Source organism: Aegilops tauschii, chromosome 6 (genome assembly GCF_002575655.3).
Source record: "Aegilops tauschii subsp. strangulata cultivar AL8/78 chromosome 6, Aet v6.0, whole genome shotgun sequence".
In the NCBI taxonomy this organism is placed as follows: domain Eukaryota; kingdom Viridiplantae; phylum Streptophyta; class Magnoliopsida; order Poales; family Poaceae; genus Aegilops; species Aegilops tauschii.
In genome coordinates this window covers 92,985,583-93,013,505 of record NC_053040.3, presented here as the reverse complement: position 1 = coordinate 93,013,505, position 27,923 = coordinate 92,985,583, and the positions used below count along the sequence as shown (strand labels likewise).

At 43.6% G+C, this 27,923-nt stretch overlaps 2 protein-coding genes across 2 annotated transcripts in view; one reads left to right on the top strand and one right to left on the bottom strand.

The window, feature by feature from the left end:
* LOC109731613 (uncharacterized) overlaps positions 1 to 21,886 on the top strand; it is a 28,674-nt gene extending 6,788 nt beyond the window's left edge. Inside the window, exons 3-6 of the mRNA XM_073501776.1 lie at positions 18,955 to 19,922; positions 20,095 to 20,597; positions 20,953 to 20,965; positions 21,692 to 21,886. Coding sequence (XP_073357877.1) covers positions 18,955 to 19,922; positions 20,095 to 20,597; positions 20,953 to 20,965; positions 21,692 to 21,886 — 1,679 coding nt within the window. The remainder of the gene's footprint in view (positions 1 to 18,954; positions 19,923 to 20,094; positions 20,598 to 20,952; positions 20,966 to 21,691) is intronic.
* Positions 21,887 to 23,536: 1,650 nt separating this feature from the next.
* On the bottom strand, positions 23,537 to 27,719 carry LOC109731602 (putative FBD-associated F-box protein At5g56440). The gene is made up of 6 exons (XM_020290777.4): positions 27,378 to 27,719; positions 26,492 to 26,576; positions 25,480 to 26,397; positions 24,675 to 24,836; positions 24,393 to 24,594; positions 23,537 to 23,926 (listed from the first exon to the last, which is right to left on the bottom strand). The coding sequence occupies exons 1-6, from the start codon at positions 27,518 to 27,520 to the stop codon at positions 23,865 to 23,867; spliced, it is 1,572 nt and encodes a 523-aa protein (XP_020146366.1). The 5' UTR covers positions 27,521 to 27,719; the 3' UTR covers positions 23,537 to 23,864.
* Positions 27,720 to 27,923: the final 204 nt, after the last annotated feature.

Genomic DNA, 27,923 nt, shown 5'->3' with positions numbered 1-27,923 from the left:
AAGTATGCTTGAGTTATGATTATACTTGTTGCTCTAGGATGAAGGCTCCACACCTTCCCTTTTCATGAAAATTTAATGATAATGAAACCTTGGCTTCTTATGCTAGAGGTATATATGATTACTATGATGTGGAACAAATAGAAGAATTTGTTGCTTTTAAGGGTGCTTATGAAATTGAATCTTTGTTTGAAAAGTATGAAGCTTTTGATGATGATGTTTATAGGCCTGAAAATTTAGCTATCCTAAAATATTGCTATGATAATTATGAATATAATTCCTATATTAATGCACTTATTGAGAAAGTCTCCGCTGTCCAAGAAGAGACTAATATTTTGCAGGAATCTATGGAAGAAGAAGTTGATGAAACTGTGAGCTCATTGGATGAAAAAGATGAGGAGGTGAGCAAAGAACAAAAGGAGGAAGAGCGGATTGATCACCCGTGCCCACCTTCTAATGAGAGTAACTCTTCAACTCATACATTGTTTAATTCCCCTTCGTGCTTACCGAAGGATGATTGCTATGATGACTATTATGATCCCATTGATTCTCTTGAAATATCCCTTTTTGATGATGCTTGCTATGCTTGTGTCCAAGATGCCAATATGAATGATGCTTATGGAGATGAACTTGCTATAGTTCCTTATGTTAAACATGAAATTGTTGCTATTGCACCCACGCATGATAGTCCTATTATCTTTTTGAATTCTCCCGATTATACTATATCGGAGAAGTTTGCACTTATTAAGGATTATATTGATGGGTTGCCTTTTACCGTTGCACATGATGATTTTGATAGATATAATATGCATGTGCTTGCTGCTCCTACTTGCAATTATTATGAGAGAGGAACTATATCTCCACCTCTCTATGTTTCCAACATGGTAAAATTGCAAGAAACTGTTTATACTATGCATTGGCCTTTACTATGTGTGCATGAATTGTTCTTTTATGACATGCGGATGGATAGGAAGAGAGTTAGACTTCGTCATTACATGATATATGTTACTTTGTGCTCACTACTAAATCACAAATCATTGTTAATTAAAATTGGCTTTGATATACCTTGGGATCCGGGTGGATTCACTACTTGAGCACTATATGCCTAGCTTAATGGCTTTAAAGAAAGCGCTGCCAGGGAGACAACCCGGAAGTTTTAGAGAGTCATTTATTTCTATTGAGTGCTTTCATATAGTTTAAAAAAAAAGAGGGGAACCCAAAACTTTTTCAAAAAGGAAAGTGAAAGTGAGAGAGACAAGCATTGTTGAAGTGGGAGCTAGCCTTGAACTTTGTTCTTGCTCACGGAAACTTTGTGAATCTTTATTACAGGAAATTTTCAACAAAAATAATTATCCCCTTGTACAATTACATTGTATTATAAAAATAATGTGCCAAGGTTTGCCTTTAGGATGTTTACAATGCTTGTTGGTTTGTACGGTGCAGGACAGAAACTTTGGCTGTAGTGCGCGATTTTTCATTTTTTTACTAGAACGTCAAACGGTTCTGATTCTTTTTGCACTGTCTTTATATACAAATTGTTTATTTTTCCTAATTTTGGCAGAATTTTTCAAGTACCAGAAGTATGGTTAATGTTCATATTATTACAGACTGTTCTGTTTTAGACAGATTCTGTTTTTGATGCATAGTTTGCTTGTTTTGATGAAACTATCGATTTATATCAGTGGATTAAGCCATGGAAAAGTTATACTACAGTAGACACAATGCCAAAACAAAATATGAATTGGTTTGCAACAGTACTTAGAGTAGTGATTTGCTTTATTATACTAACGGATCTTGCCGAGTTTTCTGTTGAAGTTTTGTGTGGATGAAGTGTTCGATGATCGAGAAGGTCTCGATGTGAGAAGAAGGAAGAGAGGAAAGAGCTCAAGCTTGGGGATGCCCAAGGCACCTCAAGTAAATATTCAAGGATACTCAAGTGTCTAAGCTTGGGGATGCCTCGGAAGGCATCCCCTCTTTCTTCAACAAATATCAGTATGTTTTCGGATTCGTTTCATTCATGCGATATGTGCAAATCTTGGAGCGTCTTTTGCATTTATTTTTCATTTTTCTTTTACGCACCATGCTGGTATGAGATAGTCCTTGGTTTATTTATAGAATGCTCTATGCACTTCACTTATATCTTTTGAGTATGGCTTTATAGAATGCTTCATGTGCTTCACTTATATCATTTGAAGTTTGGATTGCATGTTTCTCTTCACATAGAAAACCGCCATTTGTAGAATGCTCTTTTGCTTCACTTATATTTGTTAGAGCGTGGGCATATCTTTTGTAGAAAGAATTAAACTCTCTTGCTTCACTTATATCTATTTAAAGAGATGACAGGAACTGGTCATTCACATGGTTAGTCATAAAATCCTACATAAAACTTGTAGATCACTGAATATGATATGTTTGATTCCTTGCAATAGTTTTGCAATATAAAGATGGTGATATTAGAGTCATGCTAGTGGGTAGTTGTGGATTGTAGAAATACTTGTGTTGAAGTTTGTGATTCCCGTAGCATGCACGTATGGTGAACCGTTATGTAACGAAGTCGGAGCATGATTTATTTATTGATTGTCTTCCTTATGAGTGGCGGTCAGGGACGAGCGATGGTCTTTTCCTACCAATCTATCCCCCTAGGAGCATGCGCGTAGTACTTTGTTTTGATGACTAATAGATTTTTGCAATAAGTATGTGAGTTCTTTATGACTAATGTTGAGTCCATGGATTATGCGCACTCTCATCCTTCCATCATTGCTAGCCTCTTCGGTACCGCGCATTGCCCTTTCTCACCTTGAGAGTTGGCGCAAACTTCGCCGGTGCATCCAAACCCCGTGATACGATACGCTCTATCACACATAAACCTCCTTATATCTTCCTCAAAACAGCCACCATACCTACCTATCATGGCATTTCCACAGCCATTCCGAGATATATTGCCATGCAACTTCCATCATCATCATATACATGACTTGAGCATTTATTGTCATATTGCTTTGCATGATCGTAAGATAGCTAGCATGATGTTTTCATGGCTTGTCCGTTTTTTGATGTCATTTCTACGCTAGATCATTGCACATCCCGGTACATCGCCGGAGGCATTCATATAGAGTCATATATTTGTTCTAGATATCGAGTTGTAAGTAAATAAAAGTGTGATGATCATCATTATTAGAGCATTGCCCAAGTGAGGAAAGGATGATGGAGACTATGATTCCCCCATAAGTTGGGATGAGACTCCGGACTTTACACAAAATAAAAGAGGCCAAAGAAGCCCAAATAAAAAAAGAGGCCAAAGAAGCCCACCAAAAAAAATAAAAAAAGAGAGAAAATAAGAAAAAGAGAGAGAAAAAGAGAGAAGGGGCAATGTTACTATCCTTTTACCACACTTGTGCTTCAGAGTAGCACCATGTTCTTCATATAGAGAGTCTCTTGAGTTATCACTTTCATATACTAGTGGGAATTTTCATTATAGAACTTGGCTTGTATATTCCGATGATGGGCTTCCTCAAACGCCCGAGGTCTTCATGAGCAAGCAAGTTGGATGCACACCCACTTAGTTTTCAGTCTGAGCTTTCATACACTTATAGCTCTTAGTGCATCCGTTGCATGGCAATCCCTACTCACTCACATTGATATCTATTGATGGGCATCTCCATAGCCCGTTGATACGCCTAGTTGATGTGATACTTTCTCCTTTTTTGTCTTCTCCACATAACCCCGACCATCATATTCTATTCCACCTATAGTGCTATGTCCATGGCTCACGCTCATGTATTGCGTGAAAGTTGAAAAGGTTTGAGAACGTCAAAAGTATGATACAATTGCTTGGCTTGTCATCGGGGTTGTGCATGATGTGAATATTTTGTGTGGTGAAGATGGAGCATAGCCAGACTATATGATTTTGTAGGGATAACTTTCTTTGGCCTTGTTATTTTGAAAAGACATGATTGCTTTATTAGTAGGCTTGAAGTATTATTTCTTTTATGTCAAATGATAGACTATTGCTTTGAATCACTCGTGTCTTAATATTCATGCCATGATTAGACATATGATCAAGATTATGCTAGGTAGAATTCCACATCAAAAAATTTCTTTTTTATCATTTACCTACTCGAGGACGAGCAGGAATTAAGCTTGGGGATGCTGATACGTCTCCGTCGTATCTATAATTTTTGATTGTTCCATGCCAATATTATTCAACTTTCATATACTTTTGGCAAATTTTTATACTATTTTTGGGACTAACATATTGATCCAGTGCCCAGTGCCAGTTCATGTTTGTTGCAGGTTTTTGTTTCGTAGAATATCCATATCAAACGGAATCCAAACGGGATAAAAACAGACGGAGATTATTTTTGGAATATTTGGAAAATTCCGGAAGAAAAATCCACACGAGACGGTGCCCGAGGTGGCCACGAGGCAGGGGCGCGCCTGCTCCCTGACCCTCGTGGGCCACCCGTAAGGCAGTTGATGCCCTTCTTCGGCCGCAAGAAAGCTAATTTTTGGTAAAAAAATCACGGCGAAGGTTTCAGTCCAATCGGAGTTACGGATCTCCATATATATACGAAACGGTGAAAGGGTAGCAGAGGAAAACGCAGAAACAGAGAGAGACAGATCCAATCTCGGAGGGGCTCTCGCCCCTCCCACGCCATGGAGGCCAAGGACCAGAGGGGAAACCCTTCTCCCATCTAGGGAGGACGTCAAGGAAGAAGAAGACGAAGAGGCCCCCTCTCCCCTTTTCTTCCGGTGGCACCGGAACGCTGCCGTGGCCATCATCATCACCACAATCTTCACCAACAACTTCACCGCCATCATCACCAACTCTTCCCCCCTCTATGCAGCGGTGTAACCTCTCTCTTACCCGCTGTAATCTCTACTTAAACATGGTGCTCAACGCTATATATTATTTCCCAATGATGTATGGCTATCCTATGATGTTTGAGTAGATCCGTTTTGTCCTATGGGCTATTTGATGATCAAGATTGGTTTGAGTTGCATGTTTTATTATTGGTGCTGTCCTATGGTGCTCTCCGTGTCGCGCAAGCGTGAGGGATTCCCGCTGTAGGGTTTTCAATATGTTCATGATTTGCTTATGGTGGGTGGCGTGAGTGACAGAAGCACAGACCCGAGTAAGTAGGTTGTTTGCGTATGGGATAAAGGGGACTTGATGCTTTAATGCTATGGTTGGGTTTTACCTTAATGATCTTTAGTAGTTGCGGATGCTTGCTAGAGTTCCAATCATAAGTGCATATGATCCAAGTAGAGAAAGTATGCTAGCTTATGCCTCTCCCTCAAATAAAATTGCAATAATGATTACCGGTTTAGTTATCGATTGCCTAGGGACAAATAACTTTCTCGTGACAAAAAGCTCTTTACTAAAACTAATTTAGTTGTGTCTTTATCTAAACAGCCCCTACTTTTTATTTACTCGCTCTTTATTATCTTGCAAACCTATCCAAAAACATCTACAAAGTACTTCTAGTTTCATACCTGTTTCCGGTAAAGCGAACGTCAAGCGTGCGTAGAGTTGTATCGGTGGTCGATAGAACTTGAGGGAATATTTGTTCTACCTTTAGCTCCTCATTGGGTTCGACACTCTTACTTATCGAAAGAGGCTACAATTGATCCCATATACTTGTGGGTTATCAGGGACATGATAGAGATTGGTGGGTTACCTGACTGGATCCGAGCATAACGTAGATGTGGTTGAAGCTGTGGTTGCGGCGGCGGCGGTTTGAGATGCCGGTAGGGGGAGGCGCGAGGGAGGGGGATACTGAGGGGAAGGAGCTGTGGTTGGAGAAATAAATTCTGAAATCGCGCGCCTAATGAAAATTTTGGTGCGAAATTTGAAACTTGGGTGGGGGAAACACACAACACAGATGAAGCGCGTAAAATACTCGTGTGCGAGAAAAAAGATAGTTGGCAGATCCCGTCTCCAAAAAATGTACATGTGTACTTGATTTTTTTCGGTCAATGGTATGCCTGGTTTATTAGGAAATATCGCACAGGTAACTGACTTATGGGTCATTAACAGAAAAAACGCAGACGGGTACGGCATAGAAACCATGTGTTTTGTGATCTTCTACTGATTAACGCAAAAAACGCACACGGGCACACATGCTAATCAACGCTCAAAGCCTCAAAGGATGCTCTTACCGACATTGTAAGTTAATACTACAAACTTAAAGTACTAATGGTAATTTTCTCTAATACTACAAACTTAAACTACTTCTCACATGCTGCCATTAGGGCATGCTAGCCAGACGCCGGCGTTCTCCTTCCCGCGGCGGCAGCCCACCGTGCTTCGATCTCCGCCAAGCTCTCCTCACCACGGCGTGCGGCCTCTTTTTTCTTGCGGCGGCGGGACTCTCTTTTCTTGACTGCTTTCTTCCTTTTCCGCTCCTTCTGTGCGGCTTTGGCCGCCTCTAGATCCACCACCCATTCGGCCATGGCAGCCTCAAAGGCCGCCCATGTAACTGTCTGGCCGCCGGCGGCGATGAACTCGGCGCGGCGAGATGCCATCGCTTCCTTACCATGTGCGTGGTCGCGGGCGGCGAGGAACGCGGCGTGGTGGGATGCCATCGCTTCCTTACCAGTTACTGTGCGCCGCGGTGCCATGGACGACGCCTGGAGAGAGCTCTGGGACGGAGGGGCCGGGAAGCCATACAGTGCGGTGGTATTCAAGAGCTCAACCACAAAAGACAACAGAAATTTAGCTTCCCTTACAATTTTGCTCGTTCATTATCGCCCACGGTTCATCTCCGTCGCTTCCGAAAACAGTGTGCGCAGAGCCTATTGTGTGTTGGGTTATGATTGGCCGGAACCCCAGCCACGGGGATCGCGCGTGTGCACCGTTGGATGCGCCGCGATCGAACGGCAATCCACGTCCCTCACATCACACCCGTGCACCTGTAGCTGGATTGGATTTATATGCGATAAATGCCTAGAAAATGCACATAATCCCCTAAATATGGTAAATGAGCCCGGAAAAATGCCAAATTTGACCACGGCGATTTGCAGGGTGTATGTTCGTCGTAGAAAAAAACTCCAGGGCAAAGAACAAAGAAATTTTGGATTCCCCTTCAATCTTGAGGATTTCCCTTTCGAAAGCATGGAACTTCCTCGGTGATGGTTCGATTTATGAAGGGCGTGCATGACAACATAAGCCAAACCTTCTCAAATTTTTACCAAGGCATGGTGAGGTCATACCATGGCACCATGCCAGGCGTCATGTTTTTTAAGCATTTATTTCATTTTTCGTAGTTGAAAACCCAACAAACAGACATTTGTGGTTGACTATTGCCACACATTTCATCGAAATATCTGTCCATTCCTTGTAAAAGGCATGAGAATTTACTAAATGGCACGGGCATGATTTTCTAGGCCGTTCTTGCGGACCCATTCATGCATCGATTGTTTGAACTTGAATTATGCGCATTAATGCCTAGGAAATGCACATAATCCCCTAAACATGGCAAATGAACCCAGAAAAGTGCTAAATTTGAACATGGTGATTTGCAGGTTGTATGTTCATCGTAGAAAAAAAACTCGTCAACAAAGGACAAAGGAAATTTGGACCCCCTTCAATCTTGGTGATTTCCCCCTTGAAACCATAAAACTTCCTCGGTGATGGTTCGATTTATGAAAAGCGCGCATCACGACATAAGGAAAACATTCTCCAATTTTTACCAGGGCATGGTGAGGCCATACCATGGCACCAAGCCAGGCGTCATGTTTTCCAACCATGTGTTTCATTTTTTGTATAGTTGTTAACCGAGTAAACGACGCGTTTATGGTTGACTATTGCCACACATTTCCTTTAAATATCTGCCCATTCCTTGTAAAAGGCATGAGAATGTGCTAAATAACATGAGCATGGTTTTCCAGACTGTTCTTGTGCACCTTTTCATGCACCGATTGTTCGAATTTGAATTATGTCCATTAATGCCTAGAAAATGCACATAATCCCCTAAATATTGTAAATGAGCCCGGGAAAATGTCAAATTTGAACACGTTACATTTGAGGCGGTATGTTGATCGCTGGAAAAAACTGAATGACCAACTAGGACGGAAATTAGGATCCCCCTTCAATCTTGGGGATTTTCCCTCTCGAAAGCATGGAACTTCCTCGGTGATGGTTGATACGTCTCCAACGTATATATTATTTTTTATTGTTCCATGCTATTATATTATCAATCATGGATGTTTTATATGCATTTATATGCTATTTTATATGATTTTGGGACTAACCTATTAACCTAGAGCCCAGTGCTAGTTTCTGTTTTTTCCTTGTTTTTGAGTATCGGAGAAAAGGAAAGCCAAACGGAGTCCAATTGACCTGAAACTTCACGGAACTTATTTTTGGACCAGAAGAAGGCCATGGAGTAAAAGAGTTTGGCCAGAAGAGTCCCGGGCTGCCCACGAGGGTGGGGGCGCGCCTCCCTACCTTGTGGACAGCCCGGAGACCCCCCTGACTTGTTCTCGATGCCAAAACCTCTTATATATACAGAAACCCCCAGAACATAACCTAGATCGGGAGTTCCGCCGCCGCAAGCCTCTGTAGCCACCAAAAACCAATCGGGACCCTGTTCCGGCACCCTGCCGGAGGGGGGATCCCTCACCGGTGGCCATCTTCATCATCCCGGCGCTCTCCATGACGAGGAGGGAGTAGTTCACCCTCGGGGCTAAGGGTATGTACCAGTAGCTATGTGTTTGATCTCTCTCTCTCGTGTTCTTGAGGTGGTACGATCTTGATGTATCGTGAGCTTTGCTATTATAGTTGGATCTTATGATGTTTCTCCCCCTCTACTCTCTTGTAATGGATTGAGTTTTCCCTTTGAAGTTATCTTATCGGATTGAGTCTTGAAGGATTTGAGAACACTTGATGTATGTATTGCATGTGCTTATCTGTGGTGACAATGGGATATCACGTGATCTACTTGATGCATGTTTTGGTGATCAACTTGCGGGTTCTGTGACCTCGTGAACTTATGCATAGGGGTTGGCACACGTTTTCGTCTTGACTCTCTGGTAGAAACTTTGGGGCATTCTTTGAAGTACTTTGTGTTGGTTTGAATAGATGAATATGAGATTGTGTGATGCATATCGTATAATCATACCCGTGGATACTTGAGGTTACATTGGAGTATCTAGGTGACATTAGGGTTTTGGTTGATTTGTGTCTTAAGGTGTTATTCTAGTACAAACTCTATGATAGATCGATCAGAAAGAATAACTTTGAGGTGGTTTCGTACCCTACCATAATCTCTTTGTTTGTTCTCCGCTATTAGTGACTTTGGAGTGAATCTTTGTTGCATGTTGAGGGATAGTTATATGATCCAATTATGTTATTATTGTTGAGAGAACTTGCACTAGTGAAAGTATGAACCCTAGGCCTTGTTTCAACGCATTGCAGTACCGTTTGTGCTTACTTTTATCATTAGTTACCTTGCTGTTTTTATATTTTCAGATTACAAAAACCTATATCTACCATCCATATTGCACTTGTATCACCATCTCTTCGCCGAACTAGTGCACCTATACAATTTACCATTGTATTGGGTGTGTTGGGGACACAAGAGACTCTTTGTTATTTGGTTGCAGGGTTGTTTGAGAGACACCATCTTCAACCTCCCACGGATTGATAAAACTTAGGTCATCCACTTGAGGGAAATTTGCTACTGTCCTACAAACCTCTGCACTTGGAGGCCCAACAACGTCTACAAGAAGAAGGTTGCGTAGTAGACATCAAGCAGTTTCTGGCGCCGTTGCCCGGGAGGTTAGTGCTTGAAGGTATATCTTTAGATCTTGCAATCGAATCTTTTTGTTTCTTGTTTTATCAATAGTTTAGTTTATAAAAGAAAACTACAAAAAATGGAATTAAGGTTGCCTCATATGCTTCATCTTTTTAATGTCTTTCGTGAAAATGATGGGAAGGAAAATTGTGCTCAATTGCTAGAGGAAGAATGCATTAGAATGTTTGGCACTAAATATTTGAATGATGAGCATGATTGCAATGTTGTTAGTATGAATTCCTTGAATATCCATGATGCTGATGATATGCAAAGCCACAAGCTTGGGGAAGCTATGTTTGATGAAGATGATATTTTTTGTCCCCCAAGTTTTGATGAGCAAATTTATTATGATGATAGCATGCCTCCTATTTATGATGATTATATTGATGAAAGTGGGTTTGGAAGAGTGTCAACTTTAGGAAGTAATGATCCCACTATTTTGGAGGGTGTTGAATCTTATTGTGATAATTATGAAAGTGAATTTGGAGAGTTCATGACTTTATTTAGTGATGAATCCACTATTTCGGAAGAGGTTCCAATTGATTATGAGAATAAAGTTGCTATCTATGATGATTACTGTGATGACATGTATGCTATAAAGAATAATTATAACCATGAAACTTGTCATCATGATTTTACTTTTCAATTGGATTATGCCTCACATGATGGTTATTTTGTTGAGTTTGCTCCCACTACTATTCATGAGAAGAAATTTGCTTATGTGGAGAGTAATAAAAATTCTATGCTTGTAGATCATGAAAATAATGCTTTATGTGATGGTTATATTTTTGAATTCATTCATAATGCTACTGAAAATTATTATGAGAGAGGAACATATGCTTGTAGGAATTGCAATAATATCAAGTTTCCTCTCTATGTGCTTAAAGTTTTAAAGTTATGCTTATTTTGCCTTCCTATGCTAGTTGACTATTGTTCCCATAAGTTGTTTGCTCACAAAACCCCTACGCATAGGAAGAGGATTAGACTAAATGTGCTAGTCATATTCTTCATGATGCTCTCTTTATGTTTCAATTCTTATCTTTTATGTGAGCATCATTGAAATCATCATGCCTAGCAAGGGGCGTTAAACGATAGCGCTTGTTGGGAGGCAACCCAATTTTATTTTATTTTTTTGCTTTTTGGTTCTATTTAGTAATAAATAATCCATCTAGCTTCTGTTTAGATGTGTTTTTGTGTTTTAATTAGTGTTTGTGCCAAGTAGAACCTTTGGGAAGACTTGGGGAAAGTCTTTGCGATCTTGCTGTAAAAAAACAGAAACTTTAGCGCTCACGATATTAGCTACAACTTTTTACTGGAGAGTGCTATTTAGTTTATTCTTTTTGCAGATGATTAATAGATAAATTCCTCACGGCCAGCAATTTATTTTAGAATTTTTTGAGTTCCAGAAGTTTGCGTTAGTTACAGATTACTACAGACTGTTCTGTTTTTGACAGATTCTGTTTTTCGTGTGTTCTTTGCTTATTTTGATGAATCTATGGCTAGTAATGGAGTTTATGAACCATAGAGAAGTTGGAATACAATAGGTTTAACACCAATATAAATAAAGAATGAGTTCATTACAGTACCTTGAAGTGGTGTTTTGTTTTCTTTCGCTAACGGAGCTCACGAGATTTTCTGTTAAGTTTTGTGTTGTGAAGTTTTCAAGTTTTGGGTAAAGATTTGATGAATTATGGAACAAGGAGTGGCAAGAGCCTAAGCTTCGGGATGCCCAAGGCACCCCAAGGTAAAATCTAAGGACAACCCAAAATCCTAAGCTTGGGGATGCCCCGGAAGGCATCCCCTCTTTTGTCTTCGTCCATCGGTAACTTTACTTGGAGCTATATTTTTATTCACCACATGATATGTGTTTTGCTTGGAGCGTCTTGTATGATTTGAGTCTTTGTTTGTTAGTTCTCCACAATCATCCTTGCTGTACACATCTTTTGAGAGAGACACACATTATTCGGAATTTATTAGAATACTCTATGTGCTTCACTTATATCTTTTGAGTTAGACAATTTTGCTCTAGTGCTTCACTTATATCTTTTAGAGCACGGCGGTGGTCGACAAGGATGCGTACTATTTCAGAGTGGTACGTAATCCTGTCTTGGAGGTCATGTTGCTAGACAACAATGAACCTACGAGCTATGGAGAAGCGATGGTGGGCCCGAATTCCGACAAATGGCTCGAGGCCATAAAATCCAAGAGGATCCATGTGTGAAAACAAAGTATAGACTTTGGAAGAACTACTTGATGGTCGTAAGGCTATTAGGTACAGATGGATTTTAAAAGGAAGACAGACAATGATGGTAAGTATCACCATTAAGAAAGCTCGACTTGTCGTTAAGATGTTTTCCGACAAGTTCAAGGAGTTGACTACAGTGAGACTTTCTCACTCGTAGCGATGCTAAGAGTCTGTTGGAATTGTATTAGCAGTTACTGCATTATTTATGAAATCTTGCAGATAGGATGTCAAAACATTGTTTCCTCGACAATTTTCTTGAGGAAAGATTGTATGTGATACAACCAGAAGGTTTTTGTCAATCCTAAAAGATGCTAACAAGTATGCAAAGCTCCAACAATCCTTCTAAGGACCGGAGTAAGCATCTCGGAGTTGGAATATACGCTTTGATGAAATGATCAAAGATTTTGGGTTTATACAAAGTTATGAGAAACTTGTATTTCCAAAGAAGTGAGTGGGAGCACTATAGAATTTCTGATGAGTATATGTTGTTGACATATTCTTGATCAGAAATGATGTAGAATTTCTGGAAACCATATAGGGTTGTTTGAAAAGTGTTTTTTAATGGAAAACCTGGATTAAGCTACTTGAACATTGAGCATCAAGATCTATAAGGATAGATCAAAAACGCTTAATAGTACTTTCAAATGAATACATACCGTGACAAGATTTTGAAGGAGTTCAAATAGATCAGCAAAGAAAGAGTTTTTGGCTGTGTTATAAGGTGTGAGCATTGAGTAAGACTCAAGATCTGACCACGGCAGAAGAGAAAGAAAGGACGAAGGTCGTCCCCTATGCTTTAGACGTAGGCTCTACCGTATGCTATGCTGTGTACCGCACCTGAAGTGTGCCTTGCCGTGAGTCAATCAAGGGGTACAAGAGTGATCCAGGAATGGATCACATGACAGCGGTCAAACTTATCCTTAGTAACTAGTGGACTAAGGAATTTTCTCGATTATGGAGGTGGTAAAAGAGTTCGTCGTAAAGGGTTACGTCGATGCAAACTTTGACACTAATCCGGATGACTCTGAGTAGTAAACCGGATTCGTATAGTAGAGCAGTTATTTGGAATAGCTCCAAGTAGCGCATGGTAGCTGCATCTACAAGATGACATAGAGATTTGTAAAGCACACACGGATCTGAAAGGTTCAGACCGATTGACTAATAACCTCTCTCACAAGCGAGATATGATCAAACCCCATCGGTGTTGGATTCATTACAATCACATAGTGATGTGAACTAGATTATTGACTCTAGTGCAAGTGGGAGACTGTTGGAAATATGCCCTAGAGGCAATAATAAAATGGTTATTATTGTATTTCCTTGTTCATGATAATTGTCTATTGTTCATGCTATAATTGTATTAACTGGAAACCGTAATACATGTGTGAATACATAGACCACAACATGTCCCTAGTGAGCCTCTAGTTGACTAGCTCGTTGATCAATAGATGGTTATGGTTTCCTGACCATGGACATTAGATGTCATTGATAACGGGATCACATCATCAGGAGAATGATGTGATGGACAAGACCCAATCCTAAGCATAGCACAAAATCATGTAGTTCGTTTGCTAGAAGCTTTTCTAATGTCAAGTATCATTTCCTTAGACCATGAGATTGTGCAACTCCCGGATACCGTAGGAATGCTTTGGGTGTACCAAACGTCACAACGTAACTGGGTGGCTATAAAGGTGCACTACAGGTATCTCCGAAAGTGTCTGTTGGGTTGGCACGAATTGAGACTGGGATTTGTCACTCCGTATGACGGAGAGGTATCTCTGGGCCCACTCGGTAATGCATCATCATAATGAGCTCAATGTGACTAAGTAGTTAGTCGCGGGATCATGCATTACTAAACGAGTAAAGTGACTTGTCGGTAACGAGATTGAACGAGGTATTGGGATACCGACGATCGAATCTCGGGCAAGTAACGTACCGATTGACAAAGGGAATTGTATACAGGATTGGTTGAAGCCCCAACATCGTGGTTCATCCGATGAGATCATCGTGGAACATGTGAGAGCCAACATGGGTATCTAGATCCCGCTGTTGGTTATTGGCCAGAGAGCTGTCTCGGTAATGTCTGCATGATTCCCGAACCCGTAGGGTCTACACAGTTAAGGTTCGATGATGCTAGAGTTGTTATGGGAATTAGTGTGCAGTTACCGAATGTTGTTCGGAGTCCCGGATGAGATCCCGAATGTCACGAGGAGTTCCGGAATGGTCCGGAGGTAAAGATTTATATACGGAAAGTCCTATTTTGGCCACCGGAAAATGTTCGGGATTTTTTGGTATTGTACCGGGAAGGTTCTAGAAGGTTCCGGAGTGGGGCCCACCTGCATGGGGGGACCCACATGAACGTGGGTAGTGGGGGCAAGGCCCCACACCCCTGGTCAAGGCGCACCAAGATCCCCCCTTAGAAGGAATAAGATCATATCCCGAAGGGATAAGATCAAGATCCCTAAAAAAGGGGGATAACAATCGATGGGAAGGGAAATGATGCGATTTCTTTCCCCCACCTTTGCCAACGCCCCAATGGACTTGGAGGGCAAGAAACCAGCCCCCTCCACCCCTATATATAGTGGGGAGGCGCATGGGAGCCGCAGCCCTTCCGCTGGCGCAGCCCTCTCCCTCCTCAACACCTCCGTAGTAGTAGTAGTGCTTGGCGAAGCCCTGCCGGGGAACTGCAAGCTCCACCACCACGCCGTCGTGCTGTCGGAGCTCTCCCTCAACTTCTCCTCTCCCCTTGCTGGATCAAGAAGGAGGAGACGTCCCTGGGCTGTACGTGTGTTGACCGCGGAGGCACCGTTGTTCGGCGCTTAGATCGGAATCAACCGCGATCTGAATCGCTGCGAGTACGACTCCTTCATCCGCGTTCTTGTAACGCTTCCGCATCGCGATCTTCAAGGGTATGAAGATGCACTCCCCTCTCTCTCGTTGCTAGTCTCTCCATAGATTGATCTTGGTGATGCGTAGATTTTTTTTAATTTCTGCAACGATCCCCAACAGTTTCCAACCAACTGCTGAAAGTCCTGATGTGTTCACATGTAATCCAGTCGTCACACTGCTCTGGGTGTTTGGAGCGCAGACTGTTCTTGTATTCATCGACATACGGGGTCACCAAGGTAGAGTTCTGTAGAACTGTGTAGTGTGCTTGAGACCAAGAATGCCCGTCCCTGCATATTATTGAGTCTGCTCCTAGCGTGCCTTTTCCAGTCAGTCTCCCGTCATACCGCGATTTAGGGAGACCTATCTTCTTAAGTCCAGGAATGAAGTCAACACAAAACCCAATGACATCCTCTGTTTGATGGCCCATGGAGATGCTTCCTTCTGGCCTAGCACGGTTACGGACATATTTCTTTAGGACTCCCATGAACCTCTCAAAGGGGAACATGTTGTGTAGAAATACGGGGCCCAGGATGACAAGCTCATCGACTAGATGAACTAGGACGTGCGTCATGATATTGAAGAAGGATGGTGGGAACACCAGCTTGAAACTGACAAGACATTGCACCACATCACTCCTTAGCCTTGGTATGATTCCTGGATCGATCACCTTCTGAGAGATTGCATTGAGGAATGCACATAGCTTCACAACGGCTAATCGGACGTTTTCCGGTAGAAGCCCCCTTAATGCAACCGGAAGCAGTTGCGTCATAATCACGTGGCAGTCATGAGACTTTAGGTTCTGGAACTTTTTCTTTGGAATATTTATTATTCTCTTTATATTCGACGAGAAGCCAGTCGGGACCTTCATACTGAGCAGGCATTCAAAAAAGATTTCCTTCTCTTCTTTGGTAAGAGCGTAGCTGACAGGACCTTCATACTGCTTTGGAGGCATGCCGTCTTTTTCGTGCAAACGTTGCAGGTCCTCCCGTTCCTCAGGTGTATCTTTTGTCTTCCCATACACGCCCAAGAAGCCTAACAGGTTCACGCAAAGGTTCTTCGTCACGTGCATCACGTCGATTGAAGAGCGTACCTCTAGCTCTTGCCAGTAGGGTAGGTCCCAAAATATAGATTTCTTCTTCCACATGGGTGCGCGTCCCTCAGCGTCATTCGGAACAGCTAGTCCGCCAGGACCCTTTCCAAAGATTACGTGTAAATCAGAGACCATAGCAAGTACGTGATCACCGGTACGCATGGCGGGCTTCTTCCGGTGATCTGCCTCGCCTTTGAAATGCTTGCCTTTCTTTCGACATTGATGGTTGGTCGGGAGAAGTCGAAGATGGCCCAGGTACACATTCTTCCTGCATCTGTCCAGGTATATACTTTCGGTGTCAGCTAAACAGTGTGTGCATGCGTGGTATCCCTTGTTTGTCTGTCCTGAAAGGTTACTGAGAGCGGGCTAATCGTTGATGGTTGCAAACAGCAACGCATGCAGGTTAAATTCCTCCTGTTTGTGCTCATCCCACACACGTACACCGTTGCCATTCCAAAGCTATAAAATGTCTTCAACTAATGGCCTTAGGTACACATCAATGTCGTTGCCGGGTTGCTTAGGGCCTTGGATGAGAATTGGCATCATAATGAACTTCCGCTTCATGTACATCCAAGGAGGAAGGTTATACATACATAGAGTCACAGGCCAGGTGCTGTGATTGCTGCTCTGCTCCCCGAAAGGATTAATGCCATCCGCGCTTAAAGAAAACCATACGTTCCTTGGGTCACGTGCAAACTGAGCCCAGTACTTTCTCTCGATTTTTCTCCACTGCGACCCGTCAGCGGGTGCTCTCAACTTCCCGTCTTTCTTACGGACCTCACTGTACCATCGCGTCAACTTAGCATGCTCTTTGTTTCTGAACAGTCGTTTCAACCGTGGTATTATAGGAGCATACCACATCACCTTCGCAGGAACCCTCTTCCTACGGGGCTCGCCCTCAACATCACCAGGGTCATCTCGTCTGATCTTATACCGCAATGCACCGCATACCAGGCATGCGTTCAAATCCTTGTACGCACCGCGGTAGAGGATGCAGTCATTAGGGCATGCATGTATCTTCTCCACCTCCAATCCTAGAGGGCATACGACCTTCTTTGCTGTGTACGTACTGTCGGTCAATTCGTTATCCTTTGGAAGCTTCTTCTTCAATATTTTCAGTAGCTTCTCAAATCCTTTGTCAGGCACAACATTCTCTGCCTTCCACTGCAGCAATTCCAGTACGGTACCGAGCTTTGTGTTGCCATCTTCGCAATTGGGGTGCAACCCTTTTTTGTGATCCTCTAACATGCGATCGAACTTCAGCTTCTCCTTTTCACTTTCGCACTTTTCCCTTGCATCAACAATGACCCGGCAGGGATCATCATCGAGCACACCGTCTGGTTCCTCTTGATCTTCAGCAGCTTCCACCGTTGCAGCATCACCGTATTCAGGGGGCACATAGTTGTCATCGTCCTCTTCTTCTTTGCTGTCTTCCATCATAACCCCTATTTCTCCGTGCTTGGTCCAAACATTATAGTGTGGCATGAAACCCTTATAAAGCAGGTGGGTGTGAAGGGTTTTCAAGTCAGAGTAAGACCTCGTATTCCCACAGCTAGGGCATGGACAGCACATAAAACCATTCTGCTTGTTTGCCTCAGCCACTTCGAGAAAATTATGCACGCCCTTAATGTACTCGGAGGTGTGTCGTACATCCATTGCGGGTTCATCTGCGTGCATTATATATAATTATGTGTGTCAAAAGTAAGAAAATTAGACAAGTATCTATGTAAAGTAAGATTTTTTTTCAGAAAGAAGATAAGAACAAGAGGCTCACCACGGTGGTCCTGGCGACGAGATCGGCGCGGGCGATCGACGGCGGTGAAGACGAGGACGAGGCGTGACAGACCACTAATATAAACCTAGACAAATCTCGGGAAAAATGGAGCTCGGAGGTCGAGCTTCGAGAGGAGAAAGCTTAACTAGTGTGGCTTGGGCATTTTATCGAACAACTCATGTACATAGGAGGTGAGCTAGAGCACCCAATGCCCTCCCCCTCGCCGGCCAGCAAAAAACAGAGCACTGTGAAGTGCTCTGCTCGCCGGCGATGGGGTATATATAGGCAACTCATTTGTCCCGGTTCGTGGGTGAAACCGAGACTAAAGGCCTTTCTTCTGTCTCGGTTCCTGCCACGAATCGGGACCAATGGTTGTGGGCCAGGAGCGAGGCCCATTGGTCCCGGTTCGTGCCAAGAATCGGGACAAATGGGCCCAGACGAACCAGGACCAATGCCCACGAGGCCCCGGCCGGCCCCCTAGGCTCCCAAACCGAAACAAATGTCTCCATTGGTCCCGGTTCGTGGACTAATGGGCTGGCCAGGCCCGAACGAAAGCCCCGTTTGTTCGGAATGCCTGCGCCTGGCCTCCATCTGCTTCTCCTTCATGTCGTCGAAACGCAAGGAGCGTCCTGCTCGTGCCTCGGCTCCAAAGTACCCGCGCAGGGATGGCCCCGGTCTGATCTAGGGTTTCCTACCCGTCGACAGGGATGGAAAAGGATGGGGAGGAAGAAGAGGCAGATACGGACTACAGTATTTTACTTGATCGACGTGGGGGCGATCACGGCCGTCGGATGCTATTAAACAGACAAGATCGAATACGTTTGATTTTCTTTTCGCCGGCGATTAGTCTGCTTTCTTGCGCCGGCCGGCCTAATTAAGCAGAGGAGGAGGAGGAGGAGGGATTCGAACAAGGGCCGATCAGGCGCCCGCCATTGTCACAGATCCAGTAAGGTCGATCCACATAGCGCTGTGCAGGCGCATCATCAAGAACACCAGTTCTTTTAGATCATCAGAAAGGCACACGCCTAGTTACGTTGCGACCAATTGTTGGTCCGATCAGCCATGACGAAGAAAAGACGTCGTCGCAGACGCAATGTAAGTACTGTTATATATTACTGTTGTGCCTGATTGGTATTTGTATACGTACTTCACACGAAAGGAAAGGTTCTTCCTAAAAAGGCTGATTATCTGTTGCTCCAGGTAAATGCAGCACAGAAAGCAACTCGCAACAACGACGAAGAAGACGGAGACAGGCTTAGCAAGCTGCTTGACGACCTTCTGCTCAACATTCTGGAGAGGGCGGACACACTCGATGCAGTAAGGGCCTGCGTCCTCTCGAGGCGAATGATGAAGCTCATCACCATGCTCTCGCGGTTCTTCCTAAGCTGCAGCTCCGTTCCAGGCCACCAGGACAGCGCTCGTATTTTCGACCCCACTGAATTTTTCAGAATCAACAGCGCCGTGGCTCATGTAACGGACAACATCTTGAGCACAAGGAGCCCGGAGATCACCATCAGCAAGCTCCAAATCAGATTCATCCTGACGCAACGTGATTCTTACACGATTGGCGAATCCGTCGCCCACGCCATGGCAACGCAGAAGGTCGGCGCGGCTGAGTTTCAGATCTTGACAGAGAAGGCTTATCTGGAGAGCACTCCTGCCGATCTTCTCGACCATGCCAAGAAGTTCAATGGTTTTCTCAGTGCTTGCCCTGATGCGTTTGCCGGCCTCAGGCGCCTGTGGCTGCGCAACATGAGGTTTGCTGAACCGGACATACCCAACATCCTCAGCGCTTGCAAGCTCTTGGAGTCTCTGCATCTGACCCACTGCGACTCGGGGAAGAATTCCGTGCTGCGGCTGGAACATGCTCAGCTTACCGAGCTCGAGGTCAAGGTTGGGAAATTTGAGACAGTTGAGCTGGCATGTCTACCAAAACTCCAAAGGGTGAGCTATAACAATTGGTTCAACTCCCATAAAGATCCCCTGTATTTGGGTTTTGTACCACAGCTTTCAAAGCTGTGGCTTGCTAAAACTGGCCGCCGATCGACTAGGACTCTAAAGTTAAGTCAGCTCCTTGGTAATGTTCCTTCCATAAGCGATCTGCATATGGATTTTCAAAGTGAAAAGGTACTAATTAGTCATTTGAATCATGCCTGTCCATTCTCACTCTATATATGATGGTTATATATATATGTGTGTGTAAATAACGATAGTAGCTTAAGTTGGTCTTCTCCGCCGGTTGAGAATGTGATTTCTGCAACTTGCACTCACAGTTTGTAAATTGTTTCTTCTTTCCCAGATTTGGGTTCTGCCAGAAAGCCCGAAGCTGCTCAAGCCTGTGCTCAGCAAACTACAGCACGTGAATCTGGACAATCTTCCTGAAGGATGTGATTTAGCTTGGACAATGTTTATTCTTGAAGCTGCGCCGTCCCTAAAAGAGCTGTGCATCACGGTATGGGATCATTGGTGCAATATGGCGATGAGAGACAAAGAGTTTCGGGAGAGAAATGGTTACTGTGAAAAGGTAGACGTGGAGTGGAAGCCACATGCCCCTGATTTCAAGCACAAGAACCTGGTTAAGCTCACCATCTACGGCTTCCAAGCAGATGGCATCTTTGTGCGATTCATCAGGTGTGTCATGGAACATGCGGTTAATATGGCAGAGATATCTCTGCATGACAGGAAGGTGTGTCTGCACTGTGGTGACTTGGATCCCGAGATGAAGTGCCCATCGAGATATCCATGGAACGCTGATGAGCGCATGCAGATCATTGAAGAATTGGGGTGTCTTTGCCTGCCATGGTTCGCTTCCTGTCGTAATTGAAAAAAAGAGATGCTGTTTGTAAGCCCTCTGAACTCAGTAGTTCAGTAGTTATTGCGATTGTACTCTTGCTTCCTCTTAAATTGAAGCTATGTGAACTGTTGCTTAATGGAGAAATTTTTTAGTAAATTTTCTGAGTATTCTGACATTTTTGAATGCTTCCTTTAGGATAAGTTCATAGATACGTGGCTCCGTTTAGAGGTTAGAACCAAGTGCCCTCGATGTGTTGGAACAAGCTGACATGCTCATTTGTTTTTATGCATATCAGTGTAGAAATAATAGTGGGGTAATGCATTGTTATGGTTTGCTCTCTGATGTCTAAATTCCATCTTTTAGGTCAGATATTTGTGTTTTTTTTTCTAGAAAAGGAGGAATCACCCCCGGCCTCTGCATCTGGGAGAGATATTTGTGTTTTACACATCAACTTTTCTGGTACACTGTTGTGACTCGTTGCTTGAGCTTTATTTATCTAGTACTGAAAACCAGTACTTCAGAGAAATTGCAATCCAATAGTTGTTGCTGAAGCACTTTTTTCAGTGGACTACTTCAGTAGCAGCATACATGTTGAATGCGCACTTCAATGGTTACTCATCTGTTTTGGCGCTTTATTTATTTATTTATTTATTTTTGCTCAAGTGAGAAGTAAAAAAAGATCAATCTTACATTGATGGTAAGGGAAAGTAACATGGTTGCCTTCTTCTTACAAAAGAAACCTACTAGTAGATTTTGTGTTTTGGAATTAAGGAGCCCCAGGTCCGGCAGATTATTACAGCAGCTATTCTTAAATATCCAAAGTTAACTGAACCAACAGCTAGAAAACCTGACCATACAGCAAGTTCAAAACGATCGTGGCCGCGTAGTTGTTACATAGCAATAGCTCAAAGCACTAGTGTCATTGCTCTGTAAGTCAAAGATAAAACATGTAGCCAGGAGGATCCACAAAGCATAATTTGTATGGGAACTCAACACTAGTGTCACTGAAACTTATTTGTGATAGATTGGTGGTGTTTATCTGTGGCCAAGTGATCTAGGTATAATTTCAAGAGTTCTGACTGAAGCACTCATTTGCCTACAGAATCATGAGTGTGGGCAAATTCAAGTGAACCTGCATCACCTGGGCAACCACCGGTTCTACGTCGTCAAGCTCTTCAGGATGACGACCCGCCGCCAAGGCGGGGGCTGCTGCGATGATCCCAAGGAGAAGTGTTTCGCAACGCTCACTGGCGTGGAGGTTGTGGGCGGCGACCACGCCGGCAAAGGCATCACATGATGAAGCACAGATCTCTCCAGTACTACTTGGGTGAACACTTCTCTGGGTTGTTACTGGCTTGAGAATTTGGAAATTTATCACTGTCTATTTTTTTGAGTTGCAAGAAGATTGATCACTGTCGACTAAGGTTGGTTAAGAATGGTCAGTTTTGGAGACTATGCTAAATCAAACCTCTCCTGTACTTTGAAACGGAGAGAATGTTAATGGTTAATTGAAATTCGTTTTTGTTGTGTATAGTTGTCTCTTGCAAATTCATCTCTTTGGTGTTCCACATATGTGTAAAGTAACAAGAGCATGTACAGGATTCTGATGGAGCAAAAATAAATGGACAAATTCATGTAGTGCCAAGGCAAGCAAATGCAGCAATGTATGGATAGATTAAAAAAATGCACAAACATAGAAGTGACAAAATTAAGAGTGAAAAGGGAAACATACAAGCCAAGAACGATGAAAATTGAGATCTAAGAAAAAATGGCATAAATGTAGTAAGATGTGCGCATCTGCGGTGGTGTTTGCAGAGGACAGTTCCGCTGGGAGTACCATGCTAAATCTAAAGGACCTGCTAAGTGTTCGTGCAACTTGGAAATCTAAGGCAACACTTATTATCTTTAATGGGCTCCATTGCAGTGACCTGGAGGCGTTTGTATTGATCAGGGATGATGCGAGATCCTGGAAATCAGCCGGCTCTATCTCTGAAACTGGAATCTTCTGAGGTATTTTTCAGTTGGAGTTACTCTGTACTTCAGCTTGCTCTGCTGAGTTTTCTTGCTACCCTGTTTTTCTCCCTCTCATAATAAAGATCCTCGGCCAATGCCCTTTCAGATGGGGCTCGATGGTGCAGACGACATCGCCGGTCGATGGTGCCAAGTAGTAGAAGATGATAAGGAGCTGTTCGGCAATCCAGCAGCTCCCTGAAATTTAAGAATCTGCGGAGCACCTGTTCGCTCGCTCCGCGGTTTTTAACTGGAACTCCACATGCTCAGGGAGCGGCCTCGTGGAGCAAAGGGACTCCGAACAGGTAAATGAACTAGCTCCATGAAGAGCTCACAGTATATCGGTCAAGATGAGCAGTACTTCATACGTGCCGTGTTCACAGTCGCAGGTTAGTGCAAAATCTATGGCACCTGTAATCAGTAGTGCCAAGCAGTTGGATGCTGGAGGAAAGCCTAAGAATGGGAAGATAAATTATAGAGAAGATCAGACTTATAAGCATGTGTCGCATCAGTCTACCTACATGCAGAAGGTGCTGTACCATGTTGTCCGAGCATGCCCAAGAGTCAGTGGATCAGAAGAGAGGCAAAGTGGATATTGGACTTGTGGAACTGAATACACTTGCTAAGGAGGTGAAGGCAGAAGGAACTGTTATGGAAGCGTGGGGCTGCTGGTAACCTGATGGAGCCGCGTGTGACGCTCCATGAGGAGCTATGAATCTTCTAAGTTGGAACTGCCAGGGGATTGGGGCCATCTTATTCCTCAGTTTGCGTTCTTCTGTGAAACTAGGCAGAGCAGTGATAGAGTTAACCATGCTCTGTTGCTCTAGGTTTAACAAAGACAATGACATCTAACTGCAAGCCTGCGACAACAGGGTTAACCATGCCTAGTTTGATGATGTTCGCCACACTTTTCAAAAGTGGAGATGACAGTTCAATGTTCAACAAGTGTCAAATAACCTAATCCTTCTTACTGGTTCGCCAAACATCTCATTTCTTGTGCAAACAGGCAACAAGCACGCACACACAATTTTTCGAAATGCAACAAGATCCTGACGACACGGTTTTCATTACTGACAAGAGATAACTACTAGTAGTAACATCTTTACATACTGCCCAACTTAACTTAGAAAAAAAAACATACTACCCAACTGGAAACTGTTTCCTGAGTTGTACCAGCTGCCAGCACAGGGCCACCATTAAAAAGGTTTGGACAAAACAACACAAAAGGCTTGAAACAACTTCTATCACTGGTCCAACACACCAATTTAGTCTTCACCGGACCAGTAGGGATCAAAGGCCCTAGGTGATACACACACGAGACGATAGACTGCACAAAATTGAAAACAAAACATCAGCTAGATTATATGATTGATACCTTAATTGATTTGATAGGAATTTCTGACTGAATGGACAGGATTTTTTTTTTTGAAACAGAGAGAGAACTAACATAACATGAATGTATTTATCAGAGTACATAGACCGGGAAGTAAGCTGAAACTTTTGTTTAGTTATCCGAGTACATAGACTTCCAGCAGTACAAGACCTCAATATTCAAAAGACTCAGCTTTCAGTTAGAATTGTGGCTGACATGTTGGTTTGCCCAGTTTTACTATAGGAGATAAAGAATTTCTCTGATAAGCAAATTGGTCACAAGCTCCATACATAACTAAAAAACAGTCAACAATAGGAGATTCTTATTAAAATGGAAGCCAAGAAGAGGAGCATAAAAGCAAAGTAAACTGAATATGAAGATGAGAGCAACTGGTGTACAAAAGCAAGAGTTAACTTACAACCTTCTGGCCTTGGGATCTTCTTGAAACTGATGTTCTCAGTAAGTACGCCATTTCTAGTCATGATCTTCACAATTTGGTTGACCTTATCCTTGACCCTTAGTTTCTCTTCACATTCAATGCTGACTTCCTTAAGATGCACGCATGAAAATGATTGCTCAATTCGAACATGTTTTCTTTCACCTCGGGCAGCGCTTAACAAATTCTACAGGACACAAGCCATTTTAGTAAGATCAATACAATACACATGATCTATTCATTACTACAGTGGTCCAGAAAATCTACCCAGTCGCTACGAAGCTGGAGAGTGAGCTTTTCAAGAACTGGCGTGTGCTGCAGAATGCGAACTAGTGCATGCAGATCAGTAGCCCTGCACCACATGTCGAGTAAAAGAGTCTTCAATCTGCCAAATATGGGGCAACATTCCAAATCCCTTTTGTAGATGTACTGGACAAATTGCACAAGTACAAAATATCAGAAATTCAAGTTTTCAAGATTTTAAAGGAAAATAATTGAGTTTACTAGAAACTCTGGGCAGATATTTTAAATTCACAAATAAATAGAAAGATCCCAGAACTACACCTCAAGTCTCTAAACTATCCAATTTGTATAATCATGCATCCATTTAATTAAACCCAATGATCTAAGGGTGCACTTCAATAAAAATAATTAGTCGAGGGATCGCATCAAGAAAACAACACTATAAGGACTTGACTGGACAAAATACGACAACAGTTAGTGCCTTAAAAGAGTAGTTTTGACATGCAATGAGAAGTGTTCATAACCCATTATGTTTAAGTTTTTCTGCATCCAAACATGGATATAAGAAATTGACAAGTACTCAGTCTAACATTTCAAAACTGCAATGCTGTAAGAAAATGCAGGTATAATCAACAGTGTAAGAATAATTTATCCTAATCAACAGAAACTAATAAAAATGTATGTCATTAGAAACTAATTAAAGTACCAAGTTATTTAAGTATGCGTTTATGCATGTCGAACAATCAATAGAGATATTAGTTTATAAGAGAAACTGTGGGTTGCAAATGACAGGAAAAGAAGATACAGAAGAAGTGAAAGCAAAGCATACCACTTCAGGTTGATCTTTCAACTCCAAATTTACAGCATTAGACAAAGTATTCAAAAGGACACTACGATAACTCCCAGCAGGATAACCATGACAACCTTCACAGCTTGGATCACCACCAGAACCCCGACACTTATCCTTGCATCGACCAGAAAGGTCAAGGGATACTGTATCAAGCAATGGCATGCTTTCAAGCAAAGGAGTCTTGCCTCCACTGTCATGCAGACACAGTGAAACAAGACTGGGTGCAGAAATACAAACACGATACGCCTCAGGGAAGTTGCATTCAGTAAGCCACAAACGCTTTAGCGATGGAAACGACATCTTGCGCACCCAAAGGCCACAGTGCTGCATCTTCAGTTCTTCTAACATTGGACAGCTTGAGAAATCAACAAAATCCTTTTCCACCAGAACATGATGAACTTCCAGGCTCCTCAGGTGCTGGGAGATGAGAGGCACGATGAGCTCAGTTTCCGCTCCCACATCATCACCGATGATTTTGAGCACCTGAACCTTGCACAATAGAGCATATTGGATCCACGAATCAAAGTATATGTTTGGCAAGGGTTCATCAGGTTCACCAGCATAATCATCATTGGTTGGATAGGCTTGGATCTCGCAGCTGACAAGAGGTAAATGGCCACGGAGGGAGATGAGATGGTTCATGAACTTGTCAAAATCCTCCGCGCTGGTGAACCTCTTCTTGTTGGGACCTAGGAGGCGCAGGACAGGTATGTGCTTCCAGAGGTATCGCCACCGGCGGGCCAGCACAGATGTCTGCACGGCCTCATGCACCGGCAACAAGGAGAGCACATGGTGGAGGAGCACATCCGGGAGTTCGCTGATGCGGTCCTCACTGGTCACCACAGCCTTCTTCCGCATTCCTTCAAACTGGTTGCGGTTGCGGGCAGCACAGAGGTTCTGCAGGAGCCAGAAAATAATGAGCATGGACCGAGAGAGAGAGAGAGAGAGAGAGAGAGATGAGAGAAAATATGTGGAATTAGGGTCACGTCACCTCAACTCGACAGTCGGTTGCTACTTTGCTCCAGCCACCAACAGCAGTGAGAGAGCAAGATGACTCAGTGGTTGACTCCATTTGCCTATCAACAGCAGCAAACCATTGTTACAATAAGAGATTAACAAGTCCAAAGGATTCCCAGTTCCTAGTGGAGTAATGCATTACAAAGTCTTCTACATGAGTCAAGTAAGAATATAAAAAATTCAAACATATTCTACACACAAATTCTTCAAACATGTTATCCGTGGACCAACTAAGCACATAGCTGACGTGGAGTTACTGACATGGTGCACTCCAGTGCTTAGCAAGAAGATAGCTACGGCTGGTCAGCTTCATTGGATGCATATGCGGGCTTAATACTTCGTCACTTCTCACATGGTTCAAATATGTAATGATTTTTGTGAGCAAGATGGCAGGAGAAAGTAATGATGCGATAGGAGAACATGGTACACACAGTCTGCTAGATCAAAACCAGATGCATCTGCATGGTTTATCATTTGGTACGAGCAATAAGTAATAACTGACACAGATCGGCATCGTGTATCATTTGGTAATCTAGCTATTACTACTTGATGTTGCTAGCACAGCACAATGAACAGTCAACTAATGGTGGATGGAAAGAACGTATTCGGTCAGCACGGATCGACAGTGGCATCTAGAAGTACAGATGAGATGATATGGTTAGGCAGGCACGAGCCAGATGAACGCAACACAACCAGCTGTTACGTTCTGATGCAGTTCTAATTTCTCTTCTCGTCAGCAGAATGTGATCAGTGGCATCTAATCTACAGTGGATCAATAACTACATCTACGGTTACATTAGACATGATCGACAACGCCATCTATAAACAGCCATGGAATGGAGGATTGCTCGGATCCTCACCGCGGATTCGGTGTATAGCTGCCGCCGGGGGTAAGGTGAACCCAGTAGCTCGGCAGCATCGGCACGCGACGCGGAGGCGGCGGCGCTAGGGCTTGACGATCCGCCCTTTCCGCCGCCGGCGCGGGCTTCTCCCGGTGAGACATGCTCCCGGGGGGCCGCCGGCGGTGTGGACCGAGGAGGCTCTGGGGGCTGCAGGGAGGCGAGCGGCGAGGAGGGGAGGCGAAGGTGAAGGTGCCGGGGGATTTAAGGTGGCCAGCGAGCCGCTGGTCGCGGGAGGTTTGGGCCGGGGGCGCGGGATTTGGCGGGGAAGGGGAAGAATCGCGCGCGCGGGAGCGGGGAAATTTGGGGGAGGAAGAAGCGCACGGGACCGCGATGTGTGTCAATTAACTCGCCGCCTCGGTGGTTACGAAGCGCACGGGCTTTGCTCCTTCGTGGACTTCTCGTGGCCCCGTGCGCTGCCGTCTCACCTTAGCGCCATGGCTATGTGTCATCGTCCACATTTGAGAAATTTAGTTTCATTCGTTTCCGGCTGTCATCTTTGGCGCG